The sequence below is a fragment of the Epinephelus fuscoguttatus genome, linkage group LG10, assembly GCF_011397635.1.
Source record: "Epinephelus fuscoguttatus linkage group LG10, E.fuscoguttatus.final_Chr_v1".
In the NCBI taxonomy this organism is placed as follows: Eukaryota; Metazoa; Chordata; class Actinopteri; order Perciformes; family Serranidae; genus Epinephelus; species Epinephelus fuscoguttatus.
The window spans coordinates 38083427-38099957 of record NC_064761.1 but is presented as its reverse complement, the minus strand read 5'-3'; the positions used below and the strand labels follow the sequence as shown (position 1 = coordinate 38099957).

The following is a 16531-nucleotide window of genomic DNA, read 5'->3' as shown; positions in this document are numbered from 1 at the left end:
AATGTAAACTTTTTTTGAATGTGTTACTATTCTTTGTGTTTATTTATGTATTATGTTGAAAACAATAAACAGATTATTGAAAAAAATGAATAAAATATATAAAAATAAAATAACATTAAATAAGATTAGATTAAATAAAATAAAATTAAATTAGATTAAATTAAATGAATAATGTAAACTTTTTTTGAATGAGTTACTATTCTGTGTGTTTATTTTTGTATAATGTTGAAAACAATAAACAGATTATTGAAATCAATAAAATATATAAAAATAAGATAAAATAACATTAAATTAAATAAGATTAGATTAAATTAAATTAGATTAAATAAAATTTAATTAAATGAATAATGTAGACTTTTCTGGAATGTGTTTCTATTCTTTGTGTTTATTTTTGTATAATGTCGAAAACAATAAACAGATTATTGAAAAAAATGAATAAAATATATAAAAATAAAATAATATTAAATAAGATTAGATTAGATTAAATAAAATTAAATTAAATTAGATTAAATTAAATGAATAATGTATAATAATAATGTCCATGTGTTTATTTTTGTATAATATTGAAAACTTAATAAACAAAACATTGAAAAAAAATTAAATAAAATATATAAAAATGAGATAAAACTGAATTTTTTGAATGAGTTACTATTCTATATGTTTATCTTTGTATAATGTTGAAAACAATAAACAGATTATTGAAAAAAAATCAATAAAATATATAAAAATAAAATAACATTAAATTAAATTAAACTAAATTAAATTAAGATAATGATGTTAATGAGTTACTGTGATGTAGAGCCCGTTCACTCCGCTGCAGCAGGCAGCAGCACACACCGCTGTGTGTCAGCCTGTGACGCGTCACCCATGAAGCGGAAGAGAAAGAGTAGAAGAAGAAGAAGCAGCAGCAGAAGAAGAAGAAGAAGAGAGGCCAACGTCCTGTTCAGTAGTTAGCTGCTGCTCAGTTTTTTTTCCTTCACGGCTATGATTGACAGAGTCAGCAGAGGTTTACACGGGCATGTCCGCTCACTCGCTCGGTTGTTATCGTAACAGACAGAACTGCAGCATGGCGAGTCAAGAAAGAGCCCAGAGTTCTCGCCACTCAAACACAAGAACAAGAACACCATGTATCGGATTATTGAGGATGTTATTTATTGCTTTTATTCACACGACGCGGGCCAATAAACAAGGTTTGTAACTTAGCTGGCTACGTCCGCATTAGCTAACTAGCGCTAACTTCCGTAGACATTTCTACGAAGTGTGGGTTGAGGTTACATCAACGGGCCAACTTTAACACAGCTAGCCTGCTGCCTCGCTGACATTAACACCTCTCCAACACCGCTCAACTGTACTTACTTATCTCTGCCATTAACGAAATGTCACTGAGCGCTGGGTCAGGTTGACGGTTGAACTGGCACATAGCGTTAGTTCAGAATGAAAGTGCTACCTTCCGTTAGCTAACTATATGTGGCCTTTAACGTTACAGTAAACGTTAGCTTCGTTTGTAGCTTGTTGTCATGTTGTCACCCCGTCCATATAAGGCTAAGTTAAGCTAACACCAAACATGCAAAATAATACAAGGCAGAGACGGAAGGAGCAGCTTGTTAGCATCATGGCTAGCTCTAATGTTAGCTTGTGTCAGCTACTGAATGATCTTAAATGATTTGAATTAAAAGACAATGTTTTAAGACATTGTTTTAGGTTTAATGTCAGAAAGATACTTTATACTATCAGTAATGGACTACACTGATAGCATTAACGTGAGCACCTCTAAAACTGATCTTACCTTCAGTATTATTTATAACAGACTCTGCAGACTTTTACTAGGATGCTCTTTTAAATACCATTGCACAATATTAAACACTCAGGTGGCTCCTTTTAGATACAAGACGTCAGTTCCAGTGGTGTCAGTTTATTGTAAATGCTTTGCCAAAACAAAGTTCTGCTCCTCATATGACATATTACTCACCAAGACGCTCAGATCAGATCCTCTTTATGGCTCATTTCATATCAAGGGAAGCTGCTAAAAAGCTTTTCTGATTCAGTTAAGTTAATTGTAAAGTTTGTCAGCATTCTGCTTATCTCATCTTAAATTGCTTGTCCCATGTTTATTTATGGATGGACCCTTTATCTTTTGATTGTGCTTAGTCTGAGGTTGTAACTCTCTCCGTTTGTTCTGTTTGTGTTGTGACTTACTGTGTTGTTTGTTTGATTATTTGCTGGATGTTTGTTTTGTCTCAACTGTTCTGTTTCCCATTTGTTTGGTGAGTCTTAGAAATGAGACGATACATCTCAAGGGGTTTACCCGGAGATAATACATTTCTGACAACACTAATGGCAGCATCGCCTCTCTGTCGCTGCGTGGCTGCCTGACACTAGTTCCTCAAATTAGATTCAAGAAAAGGAAATGTTTGAATCTGTCAGGTGACCGTTATTTGCAAACGTGGCTGACAGCGTTTTGATTTTGATGCTGGGTTTGGTTCCAGCTTGCCACTTGATTGGTCACGGGCCAAATGACAGCCGCATGTTATTTATCCAGCGCACTGAAGTGTCCAGCTGTCAGATCCACTGATCATGTCAGGTCACAGTGATAAGTCTGCTGGTTGTGAGTGGACAGCTGCAGTACACATCCAAGATAAACTGTGGCAACTCTGAAACGTGTCTGGTGCCTATAAATTGTTTACACTGGGTCCATGCACTTGCAACACAATCTGAGCATTTATCCTACAAGAAATGTACTTGAGCGATAAAGGAAGTTATTTGGCAAATGTTGTGAGGTCACTTTGCAAGTTTAGGAGACAGAGGCAGTGTTAACAAGATCACTGCTAGTTATGCTTCACTATTTAAATCAGTACAGATTTACACAGGCAGGAGAAATGATGTGATTTATGAGAAAAACGGGTCCTGCTTACTTTCAGCTTGACAATCACCAAGAAACCCACGGTTGCACTTGGCCTTAGGCCCACTGCTACTGGATGTTTTAGGCAGAATAGCACCAGTGAGAATTTTTGTTGAGGACAGTTTGGATATTGTCCTATTTGTTGTTTTGATTGTGGTTTTCTAAACCATATGCCAAATAACATGAGATGTAGTGGTTCAAAGTGATTGAAAATACTAAGTTTCACTTTGTGTAGACAGTCAGGGTTCTGGTAATCCTGTGTAACTTTCATTATTGCCTTCCCTTGTTTAGTCCTGCATGTTCCACTGAGGTACAGTTGGAAAAGTTATTTCTTTCCACCATATTCTTACCAAAATAGTTGACTTGAACTTGAAACATTCAATCCAACTCTGACCAGATGCTCACACATGGCAGAATAGCTTTAATGGCGTGTGGTGTAGTATTCGTGTAATGTCAGTGGTGGTATCTAAAACGGAAATGAAACTGTGAGTTGTTGCATGGGGTGATCAGATCACCCGGCTCTGCTGATGCATTTTGATGTAACGTGATTCTTGACCAGCTCGAATTAAAGCTACAGTTGATCACTTTTATAAAAAATAACTTCTTTCATATTTGCTGAAATGGTCTCTATAGTCACACAGCACTTAATGAGACACATCTGTGGAGAGAAAAAAACCTATTCCTCTGCCTACTCTGTTGCCTTGTGGCATATCTAAGAGCGGAGGAGTCTCAGATACAGTTGTCAATCATGTCAACCACCGCTTGTTAACTGCGGTCAAACTAGGCAGCACTGATCAAATATGAATCAAGATTTTGTTTGTTACTGCATTGTCTATTTCTCACCTCAGATGTTGGATACAGTTAAACGGGAGTACCAAGCACTGCCCACCAGACCAGACTACTTTCTCATTTTCCAGCTAAACAGTGACAAAGATATGTTTCTGAAAACACTGGAGGTGACAAACAGAATCTTGATTCATATTTGATCAGTGCTGACTAGTTTGACGGTTTGATCATAGGTCATGGGGCAGTTGACATGATTAACACCTGCATTAGACACTCACACTGCTCTGACTGGTTGTTGCTGACTGCACTGCGATCTGGTTCTAGCAAATGCCATGAGAAGCAGTCAGAGGGGGGAGTAGGGATATGAATTTTTGACTGTGTGTCTCATGTTTTTCTCTGACAATATTTTTACCGTTTTAGCAAATATGACACAAAGTTACTTTAATAAAAGTTAGCAACTGTAGCTTTAAAGCTGTAGTTAGTAACTTTTACTGCCTCCTCTTTGTACTTCTAATAGCATTTGCAAGAATCCATTGCGCTTGAATGGAAGCAATCATTCAGAGCTGAGGAGTCTCGAACACAGCTGTCTATCACTGCTCATGAACTGTGGTCAAACTGTCAAACTCGGCACAGCTGATCGAGTATGAATCAAGATTCTTTAACCGCATGCCCTATTTCCCACCTCAGATTTTTTATAAACATATCTTAGGACACATTCACACTGCCGCTATTTGGTCTGCTTTAAACGAACCCCTGTCTGCTTCCACGGATAGTTTGGTAAGTTTGGAGTGGTGTGAACGCTCATTTGAACTCTGGTGCAGACCAAACAAGCGAACCCTGGTCCTCTTGAAAACTGGGGGCCTCAGTTCACTTTCAAGTGAACCCTGGTGTGGTTCGCTTACAGTGGGAAATGCACACGGACTATCTAGCGGACCAAAGAAGGGAAGTGAACCAAAGAGAGGACGTGACGTAGAGCGCAGTGCATTTTGGTGTTTGGTGTTTTTGTGGTGACCACGCCGGCTGTTTTTTCGGTCCTGGCCAATCGATGAGCCAGGTTTTCTTCTTCCTCATGCTTTTTTTTCTTCCTCGTCAGTGGTGGTTTTGGGCAATACCGCCCGCAAACGAGCAGCTGTCGGAACGGCGTGACATTGCCCAGGTGGTTTGGTCCACTTTAAAAAGTGCAGTGTGAAAGTGAACCAAACCAAATGAAGGTGTGAAATTTTTCGGCATTCCCCGCCCAATCGAACCGAGTCCCCCGGGCTATCCTGGTGTAAATGCGCCCTTAGTGTACTGTTTAGCTGTAAAATGAGCATGTTTGTGTCACGACCGCCATGTTGAAAACAATCAAGCGAAAACAAAGCATTACCAAACACTGCCCACCAGCCGGTGCAAACTTTCTTATTTTTCATTTGAGGTGAGAAAACGGCAACACAGTAACAGAATCATCAATCACAGAGCACTCCTTGGCTCTGATTGGTTGTTTTCCAACAGCTATTGTCGATTCTTGCAAATGCCATTAGAAGCACTACCAAGAGGAGGAGGAACATGATTGTTTTTCACAGAAGGGGAGGCGAAGGAACAGAATTAAGTTACCATATGTAGCTTTAATGCACTGCAACAGTTTAATTATCCAACATAAGGGCAGGTTTCTATGCTGAAAGTGTGTTGTGAACATGACCCGCAGAGGCTGATCTTGTTGTGTGATCTCGGTGGCATCAGGTGCTAAGCTTCTCATTAAAGTGAAAGCGTAATAAATGCTGAGCATGGAGTTGAATTTTAGGCTCTCCAAGTGTGTGGATTTATACTTGGAGAGGGTCATATGACAGCCAGTGCAAGATACATGCGTGCCTAAAAAAACCTGTTGATAATGGTGTGATAACTAAAGATTTACTACCCTTTTAACACACTACTCAAGAATATGAGGGTGTGCTTCTGTTGCAGAAAGAAATGCACGATGGACGAGTATGTAATGTGTTCATAGATGAAATCTTTCTTCTCGGTACAACCCAGGCGCCAAACTTCACCAAACAGACTGTGAACATAGATCTCAAGCCTGATCTTTCTCTTGTCTCCCGTCTGCTGTGAAAGTACAAGAGATTAAAGTTCACGCAGGGAGTTATCTTAACTAGTAATAAAACTTTGCAGTACAGGAAGCTATAATGACTGCTAACTGCTGAGGAGATTTGGGAGGAGGAGCTGCCAGCAGAATGCTATTTTTAGATATGTCAAATTCTGCTATAGTTTCACCTTCCAGTGTTCGTTCCAGTAATTCATGAGGGTTAAATATTAAAAACTCTGCTGTTGTTAGAGACACATTGTTCCCCTGTTTAGTGTGGTGATAATACTTATAATGTCTTCCTGTTTTTTTTTGTTTTTTTTTACAGCATTCATTCAGTCAGACACAATTCTAGAAGTTTTACATTTTGGTGAGGGAAGCCTTTTACAGGTAAGTGCTGTTACTTTCTTTTCCTCTTTGAAATTGAACCGTTACTCACCACAGAAGCAGAAACAGTCACACCATTATAGGGCATGAAAAGATAGGAAAAATAAGGCCATTTACTTGGTTCACTGGTGATCTCTGAAGGTAGTGGTCCTTTTGTTTTTGTTTTTTTGAAGAGAAAAAACGTTGCCACACAATAATTTTATCAATCATTAACAGTAGTTGGGGAAGTAACTAATAAAAAAAGGATCCATGTTGAATTTTAGTGAAATACAGTTCAGCACGATAACATCAGCAAACTCTTCTGTGCTAATTTCCTCTATAAATTATAATCATTCAACTTTGTTTAACTCAATATTTCACTCACCTGCAGTGGTTTTATGACTCCCCAGGGTGGCCCGCCCCACAGTTTGAGAACCACTGTCCTAATGTAATAATGAGTTAAAACACATGTAGATAATTGCTCATGTCTCTGTTCTTTTGCAGGCAGATTCTGACATTGATTTTAGTTTATATCACCAACAAAGGTATGTTTTTATGTTTTGCTTCAGAAATATCCATCTCTCTTTTGCTGCAAGTACTTCATGCATGTTTATGGAGTTGAGTGTCATTATTTGAGTGTAGGTGTAGTCAGGTACGCAAGTGCTGTTGTTACCTGGATTGCATACTTATGCTAGTGTTGCTGGAAGGGGAATGAGGTCTTGAACTGAACTGACACAACACAACACAACAGCACACCTAAAGTGGAAATGGAAACGTTTTCTTTTCCGTGACACCAATGACACCATCTGTATTTAAGGTTTGTTTATATTAACACAAGATACAGTGCATAGAGGTGTTCATGCTCGACGTGTTGTTTGTTGTGATATACTCTGAAATGTCAGGGGTGTACAAACAAAATATTCTGTCGATAAGCAAGAAGTTGATAAGTTTTATGAGAAGAATGTTACTGGAGAAGTAGGCTGCCTGGCAAGAGAAGTAAACACCAACGTAAAAGCCTCTTCTTTCCCCGGTGTGGTGGCGATTTCTTTCCAATAATTTACCTCTACCATCCCTGTGGTCTCATTATTAAGAGTCGTCATTAGAGATCATTGTACAGGCAAACTTGCTCAGTGAGCCTTCCCTCAAAGACATCCCTGTTGAATTGACAAGCGCAGCGCACGCAGTTGGTGCCAATTTCAAAAATTCAGAGGTGTGTGACCAGGTGTGACAACTCTCAGAACCTTCGTGCTCAACGAGCAGGCACTGATTTAGTCATTTCTGACATGCAAAACTCACGCCAGGGACTCAACGGCAAGTACGAACCACACTTTAGATTTAGATTAAGCTTTGCTTTCACTAGACGTTTCTGTCTGACGCTGGTTACGATCTCTGGGGAATGAAGGCTTGAATTATGGCTCAAAGGAAATGCATCAAACAGGAAGAAGATAACACTTTTCCCCCCACTAGCTAATGGTGGCTATCTTTAGTTACCAGGAAGTATCAGTGTAAGTTCTTTGCACTCACTGTCACCTGTAGCGGAAATGGTTGACGGTGAAACAACCAAAGTAACTGTGGGATGCATTATCAGTCACTGTGGTCATGTTAACAAGCATGTACAAAGAGTTGTTTTGGTCGAGGCTAACAAACCCGGGTCTGCATTTTTTTGTTTGCATCTGCCTGGCCGCAAAGTATCAGTTAACAACCAAATATGAAAAGCTTGAGCACCATACTCACAAGATAACTTGAAGCCACATTAACATGTTTGGCTGATAGCATGAAATCAGGATCCAGTTTAGGATGTGGTTTATTGCCAAGTCGGTTTATTCAAACTAAAATGAATGTGCAGTGCATTTTTTAGAAGTGGTAGTTTGTGCATAAATGTGCAAAACTAACAGAGGTGCAGAGTATGAAGAATGAATGTATAAAAATAATGTCCATAGTACAGAGACGTACAGATATGTGCTAATGTTAAATCATTTAGAGAAAGCAAGATGCAAAGATCTGTTTCCCCTGAGATCATACCCATACAACCCCCTCGGCTCTCTGAAACATGCTGGTTGTGACACGAGTCGGCAGGGAAACTGTTCAGTCTGTGTCACCTGTTGCTCCACCAGACCACAGTGTGCCTCTGTACTGCCACAGCGACTTGGAAGAGTTGAGATCTGGCAGGGCAGACCGCAGAGACAGCCAATATGAGTTTGAGAGTTTGTACCCACACTGACAGGGCAGAGCAGAGCAGAGCAGAGCAGACAGGCAGATGGGTGTGTGTTTTTATTACTTCAACCAACGGAGCGCCACTTCTGCTACTGACAGGTGTCCCTGGTTAGGTCACATTGCCTGTTAGTCGAGGATCGCTCAAATGCCTCGAGACAAACATGACTGAGTGAGAGTGAGATCTATAGTAGCTTTCTAAGAACCGTACAAAGTTCACTGAAATGCTCAGATACTACACAGATTTTGCAGTGTGTGTCTTAAATGTTTGACCTGCTGGAAAGGGCTACGTGGCTCTGTGTCCAACAGGTAGAACTGCCTGAACAAGTACGCACTGTTTTTGAGGCAGGAAACATGTACAGCACAGTTGACTTATTAACATCATGACGTTCACATATAATCAATACTCTGTCCTTAATTGTCCCTACACGTGTGTTGTGTCTCAGTTCAGCTTACAACAGCAGGCCTTTACTGTTTGTACAGTATGTTTTAATCCATAAAAGGGTTATCTCCCACAGGCATAGCATGACCGCTCCCTAGAGTTAGGGGGGAGGAGGGTATTTTGCTGTTTGACTGTGTTGTTTCAGGTTTTTCAAATGTTCAACTTCCCCTTTTCCTCACTGTGTGTGTGTAGTGTTTGGGAACTGTTGGGTGTAAATTACAATCTCTTCTTTATATTCAGTGTGCTCCTCTCACTCTTCTGTATAGACAGATGTCAACATGGTAGTCACCACCACAGGAATTTATTTTCACTGTCACTATGTTTTCTTTTAATGCACTGGTATTAAGGTTAGCCTGACACTGGGCATATGCCGAGCGGAGGCCAAGAGGCACAGCCCACCTCATGATCTCCCCGGCTCCTCCAATTACACCCTGACATTCAACACATTAGCTCTGAAGCGCCGAGCGAAAGGCCGCGCAGAATTCACAGCCAGGATCCATCCGAATCCTTAATCCCGCAAGAATTTTGTCAGCCGTTGTTCTATTAACGGGAGAAGCGAGGACAGGCTGCAGATGACAGATTATCCAGGAGGAACAGTACATGGCCGGGGCTCTGTCTGGATTACTGTGCGCCTCAGGGGTTGGAAATCCATCCCGTCTCCTGTGAGCTCTGCTATTGGAGCACGCTGCTGCAGCCATTGTCTGCTCCCATACTCATAGGCCTGGTAGTAAATAGGTGAAATTGATCTCCGGTTAATTGTCTGACTCCAGGGTGATATTAGCGCAATTGCATGTGAGTGGTGTATTAGTGGATGGCATTAGGTACCACCACATCCATCCTGGTGCGAATACCATAGTGAAGGTATGAAAGATTTCAGCTATAGTGTTTCTTTGCAGGTAGTTTTTTTCTTGGCCATCTTAAAGGGACAGTTCACACCAAAATCCAAAAACATACGTTCCAGATTGTGTTGGTGTGAGTGTTGTAGATACCAGTTGTAGAGATGTCTGCCTTCTCTTCAACGTAGTGGGACTAGATGACACTCAGCTTGTGGTGCTCCAAGTGCCAAAAATTACATTTGAAAAACTCCACAGCAATGTCTCTTTCCAGAAACAATGACCCTGTTACTCAAGATAATCCACAGACCTTGTTGTGAGCAGTTTAATCCAGGAACTATTTTCTGTCTACTGAACTGCACCACTGCTCAGAAGGAAGAGTGCATCTACTGCTAGCTCACCTAGCATCACTGAGCTAGCTCACGTTAACCTCAGCTGAGGAGGACGCCATTAATGTTTACATCTCGCACAAGCCTCTTGTCCAAGAGTGGATGCACGCTTCCATTTGCATGGTCATACCGTGGATGTATAAAGTGAATTGGACCTTCCAGTCATTCCTATGAAGTTGCTCAATGGTGCTTGGAGCCAAAATAGCTCAATGTCTGTGGTATGATATTACCCGGATCCTCTGCGTGTTTGGGCCCATTGAGCAGGCACATCAGAGACTCTTTGCAGCCAAGAGGCAAACTTCCGGTTTAGCCTTCTGCTAATTTGTGGAAAAGTTGTTTCAATTGTGTGGCTTTTCTAGACCAGGTGGATCAAATCCTGATAGCGAAATGAGTCATTTCACAGGAGTTGTGACATTTACTTAAAAGAAGTCTTCTTCACTGTATAAGTCTATGGCAAAAGTTCTTATCAGGCCAATGGCGTCATGTGACAGATGCAGAAGTTGTAATTCTTCGTTTGGCAGATATATAAAAGTGGCTTCAAAGCCCTGCACTGTTCCTGGAGGCTTGACAGATACAGTTGGCACAGGTATAGCAAGAAAATATTTTCTATGTAAAACAGCTCACAACAGGGTCTGTGGATGATTGAACAACTAGGTCATGATTTCTGGAAAGAGACACTGCTGTTGAGTTTTTCAAATGCATTTTTTTGAGAAGCACAAACCAAGTGCCACAACTGCTTCATATTCTTGGTAAACAGAGCATGTGACACTCAGGTGTTTGCTTTTCAGCCATCAAATGACATAAAGCTCGGTTATGTGCCACGCCTGCATCACTGATGAACTTCTCTCCCTCTCTGTGAGATTTACATGGAGGCTCTCATTACACACATTCTGTTGTATTTTACAAAGAGGAGTTGCTTCTCTGCAGGGACGGCCATATCTATTGTTAAGTTACACCTGTTGTGGAACAGGTTTGGTGAGTTATGAGTGTGTCCTCATCCAGACGGGTGCAGCCGATGCTCAAAAGTAGTCGACTTTGTGTGAGAGAAACACCCATACGCTGAAGGCAACAAGGAGAGATACGTGTTTGTTTTTTTGGTTTGGTTTTCTTGTCCAGTTGATTTATTTTTTGTATCTATGGATTTTCATGGAGATTTTACATATGGAAATAGTGTGCCCTATATGGGAGTGGTCCCATGGTCATCTTAATGCTTTGTTAAAAGAGCCTGGGCACAGACTGCGGTGTCTGTGCTCGTGTGTTGAGCCTCTCATTTGTTTGAAGTGCACATAAACATGGATACTGTTTTTCCTGTCCTGCTGTTGCTGCTGTTGCTGCTGTCACATTTTGATGTCTCTCACAGCACGTCCCCGCACCGTGGGAACTGCCGCCCTATACGATTTGAACCTCCAATGTTGGACTTTCATGAACAGTGAGTCTTTAATATTTTTCTCCAGTATTTAATTATATATTTCTTTGTATAATCTGTGTTTGCTAAGTTGCTTTTTTGACATGAAAAAACTCATCAACTCAAAATATTAGATCAGAAGCAATCTGATAAATTGCAAAACATTTTCAAAACCAAATGCATAGTTTACAGACTGCTGCTTGTACAGTGTGTCCTATAACTCTTCATAATGTCTCAGCACACCATTTGAGCTACCCCGAGGTGTGTAGCTTCTGCCTGTCAACAGTCTATGCATCACCGAATAAGCATTTGACTCCAACAAATAGCTTCACCTGCGGTAGACTTAATAGATCACATTCCACTCTGACAGTGGGTGCACACCCATGTAGCATGACCCAGCTTCAAGTGTGGCCTACCCGACAGGGTGCAGAGTGCAAACGATTGAGCAGCTCTCAGAGGAGCGGGTTCCCTTACATTAACTCACAGTGAGAGACCCAGCTATCTCAGCCTGCCCTCCCCTGTCCTACTTCCTCAATAAACAATTCACTTATCAGCCGTGAATGTTTTGAGGGCATGAAAATGAAACCTTGAGAAATTCTTACCCTGTCTCTAATACACTGGGAAGGAAGGCAGGGTTGGATTAGAGGTCTTAAATAAATCAGCACATAGAGGCTCAACTCTATATGCACTTCATTTAAGATATTAAGATGATGGACATGTTTACGTATGTCTTAATTATGTTGGAGGAACCAGACATGCGTTGTTATCCACCTTGTTTGAAGGACAATACAGTCATGGCTTTTGTCCTTGAGCCAAAGTTACTTCATCATTGCATGATTTTGTATTTGTGAGCAGGGAGAATCGAAAATTTTCAAGTCCCTACAAGTTGATTTTATGCCTTGTTGAAATAAAAAACCACAGGCTGCCTGGAAGGTAGGAATCAAAAAGTATATGATGTGTGTGGGATGCTGCTTAGCAGTAATGTAAAGTGCAACGTATACCTTAGATGGGTCGTAACATGCAGAACTACTTGTACGGGCCTTTACAATAAATTAGTAATTCGGGTATGGTAACCCAGAGGAATGTCAAATATCCAAGGGAGGTTCCATCGGAGTGTCTGTTCATATGTTCGGTGTTTCCCCTATATGGATTTAGCAGTGCCAGAAATAGTTTGAAGGCCCATCAGACGACAGAAAAAACATTTCTCTACACACACCACTAAAATAGCTTCACCAGTTCTGACAAACTGTAGCTCACACTGAACACTCGCTGCTACATTCATGGTTTACTGCTAGCCTGATGTCCAGCTTACCTGCCTGTCCCAACTGCAGACACACCGTCACTCTCTCCTCCCTTGCTGTACATACAGCACTTACTGCATCTGTAGAGGCTGTGATACACGCCGCTGTTTTCTGACAGTGTTTACATTCAGCTTTGTTTGGTCCTGTATTGTGCCCAAACAACCTACATGACATCTATTTGTCTCCCAGCTCTTTCTCATCTGCGTTTCTCCAGAATTTGAATCTGTGTTTTAACAGTCAGTTGTTTTTCTACAAGCAGTGTAAGAGTCACAGTTTTGATTGAAACACTAGAAGGCAGCAGCAAGAGCGACTTTGGCAGCATATGGGGTATCTATGAGAAGTGGCATCCACAAGTGTGTGTATATATATATGTGTCTGGAGCCCTTCTCTTGTTAGCGGGTGCTAACAAAACCCGCTAAAACCCGGATTCTTCTAACATCTGGGAAAGGTTAAATCAGCATTCACACCTGAGTCAAATGACTCTGCGGTAGTCACAGGCATTTATCGGCTCCGGCTCTGATCTGCATTTATGGAAACATCTGGGTGAGGATGCTAATTTTAGCCCTTTTACTGGTGAGATGCAGTGATACCATCTGTCTCAACACTTTAGTATTGATCTCCATTAGTCTGCACAATTGTCTGAAAGAAAGACTAAATAAGTATGGTGGTTACTTCTTTTTATATATCTGGTTTTGGTTTGATGGCAATTGCAAAGGAGTCTATTGCCTTTTTTAGCAGGTTTCCTGCGTTGAAAAAACATATACACATGCTAATTTCAGTGGAAAAGGAGTAGGAGTATCCTCTAGCAGTGCAAAATAAGTGCACTGTTGCTAACTTGCTCTTACAAATGCTTCTTTTCTTTGTTTTCAGGCCCGTTGGAATGCCAAAAATGGAGAAAGTTTATTTACATAATCCTAGCTCAGAAGAAATTAGTTTGATATCAATATCAGCAACAACAGCACATTTTCACGCATCCTTTTTCCAGAATAGGGTAAGTACTTACTCACTCAGAAACATAATGTTGATTTATTTTTTTTTGTCACAACAAATCTAATACTTTGAAAATGCAGATTTTTCTGTTGTTATATAAAAAAAGCAGTTCCCTTCGTCTTAAGTCATGTGGCGTGTGTTGATCTCACCCTGTTATTTGATAATCATGCTTCATGTAGCATTTCTTTCAGTGTGATAACTTGGCTTGATTACTGTAAACAAGGGACTAATCAGAAAACACAGTGTACTGAATCCTCCTGTCTTTTAGTAGTAGTAGTCAGGGCCCTTCTTCAAACACCAACAGCAGAAGTGTAAACAGCAGCATACAGACACTGACGATAAAGTGGGAAGTCCCCATGCAAATCATGAGTCATTAGAACATGTGACCACACCAAAGAAATGAAAGGCAGTGCATAAAGAGACAGTCCAAACACAAACACACAGTAAACCAGACTAGGACTAGACACAGTTATTGAACATGACACACACTCTTCATTGGCATTTATTAGAAGACACTGCAAAAGTCATTTAAACCCACAGGATGCAGTGTCCCAGGAGGATGGGTCCAAAATAACTGACATTGACGTAAAGGGCCTGTTTACCTCATGCGGCTTCTTCCTGTTTTTGTTTATTCCATCTCCGGTTTTATCTTTTAACCTCCAGTTGCTATTGACAGCTCTAGTACGTATGAGTAAAAGGTTCTTATCAATTCACACAACCTACTGTATGGTTCTCAAAGTTGGGAACACATAGCCACATTTATGAGACACCACCGCTTATACATTGGATTAAATAATATGACCTCTGGGGCGACCTCTAGCTCACCCAGTACAGCGTGTGTCCCATCTAGATGTAGGCTGAGTCCTTGTTAGCCGTCAGGGTTCGAATACGACCCGTGACCCTGTTCTGTGTGTTACTGTGTGTGCTACTTTATAATAAAAGGGCAGTAAAAAGCGCCCCAAAAATCTAAAAAATATGATCTTTAGCACTAAGTTAAGTTCAGTGTTTGCTTACGACCAATCTCAGAACCCATCAGATGTCGGTCGGACAATGTTTTAGCCTCTGGGGGCTGATTTTCAGGGGTTGCAGTGTAGCCGGTGTAGCTTCTTCTTCTGTGTGCTGATCATTGTTTACAGTCAGATTATCAACTTTTTGTAGATGTTTTAGGTCCAGACGACATTTAGGTGAATCTTTATAAACAGATATCTGCATATAAATGGAGATCATTTAAAAACACTTTAAAAAACCCCAACTAAATTCTTGTCAGATGGTTTACGAGATTTTGATTTGGCCTACGCGTCCCGCCTCTTTTGCTCTACACACAGACTGTTTACCAAGTGAATCACAAGTTAAATAATGTCACGATTTTATACTGATTCTTTGGATAATGACATGATATTTGCTGATATCACAGACTGTCACAGTACAGTTTTGATTAAGATCAGGTGCTTGTGATCGATATAAGAGGATATAGATTAATATCTTCATTGTCTTTTTCTTGGCTGTGTGCCATTTTCTCCTTGGCGCTAGGCCGCTAGCACTGTTTGAATGTTTAGGAAGGAGGCACACTTGGACAGAAATGGTAATACAGACTTGCTGAGGTGAATCTTAAAGATGATGATATGTATCAGTGTTTTGACTTTGCATCAGTGCTGTTTGATTGTTGATCATTGAATCGATGGATTGATCCAGATCAATATATTGTACATCCCTACTGTTTTAGTGCAGACATTTAAAACTAGCTCAAACATGATTAGTCAGTGCTACTTGGACAACAACACAATCCTTTAGATACCAAAATCTTGTTCCTGTTGCCGACAGATTCTGCATTCATAGGCGCCGATCACACAGAAAGCATTTTGCATCACCCCATCACCTACATACCCTAACCTTCCCATGTAATAAATTTACCATTTAATTTTTTTTCACAGTTATTAGTAGTTCTAAAATGTTGAGGCTGAGGGTACTTGCTGTAGCTCTGGTTGAGGGTGAGAGGCTGTCAGCAAATAGTTTGTAGGGCACAGGGAAACAGAGATCTGACTGGGTACATGAGACCCTAAAAAAGAGGGTGGATCATGGGGAGTACCACCAGTTGGTCCAGGAGCTTCTCCTCAGTGATGGCTGTTTCATGTACTGCACTTATATGCTTCCAAGCCTGTTGATAACTGCAGTTTGTAGTCACATAGCTCTGGGTATCCAGATCTGCGTGGGTACATTAGAGCCTAAAAAAGAGGGTGGATCATGGGGAGTACCACTAGTTGGTCCAGGAGCTTCGCCTCAATGATGTCTGTTTCAAGTACTGCACTTATATGCTTCCACGCCTGCTGATAACTGCAGTTTATAAAGTCATATAGCTCTTTGTATCCAGCAACCACTACCACCATTTTCTCTCAAATCATCTGAATAGACAATGGGAAGAAAGTGGAGATGATGTGGTGCACTTTTCCGCTCTGCGCATAAGTTTAATTCCCCTTAAAAACAATCACAAAAAGCCACTTCCAGCTGCTAAAGTGCTTTCTGTATGATCAGGGCCATAGGCAGATATCTGTTTTGAGAGACTGTCATACAACTAGCTGAACTCGCTCTGTGCTGCAGCAGCTATTTCTATGACGAAAATGGTCTGAACAGCTCTGATCTAACTTATCAGAACAAAATAGAATAATAAGCTTGTTATCAATAATCACTCTACGTCATGGAAAACTGGACTGTGCAGTGTAAGAGTGCAGCTAAACAAATGAGTCTCCACAGTGAAAATATCACGTTAACACACTCACACAGCTTCTGCCATGATGTCATATTATTACAAACAAATATATTACCATCTGACCAGTCACCATGACTGGTATGACAGAA

The 16531-nt window shown here is 40.7% G+C and overlaps 1 protein-coding gene across 2 annotated transcripts in view; it reads left to right on the top strand.

The window, feature by feature from the left end:
- Window positions 1-896: 896 nt before the first annotated feature.
- tmem131 (transmembrane protein 131) overlaps window positions 897-16531 on the top strand; it is a 42608-nt gene continuing 26973 nt past the window's right edge. The window contains exons 1-5 of one of the 2 annotated variants that reach the window (XM_049587741.1): window positions 897-1190; window positions 6070-6131; window positions 6612-6652; window positions 11343-11411; window positions 13559-13679. In XM_049587741.1, the coding sequence (XP_049443698.1) occupies window positions 1019-1190; window positions 6070-6131; window positions 6612-6652; window positions 11343-11411; window positions 13559-13679 (465 nt within the window). In that variant the 5' untranslated portion in view covers window positions 897-1018. The remainder of the gene's footprint in view (window positions 1191-6069; window positions 6132-6611; window positions 6653-11342; window positions 11412-13558; window positions 13680-16531) is intronic. The other variant, XM_049587739.1, reaches the window with a different exon arrangement.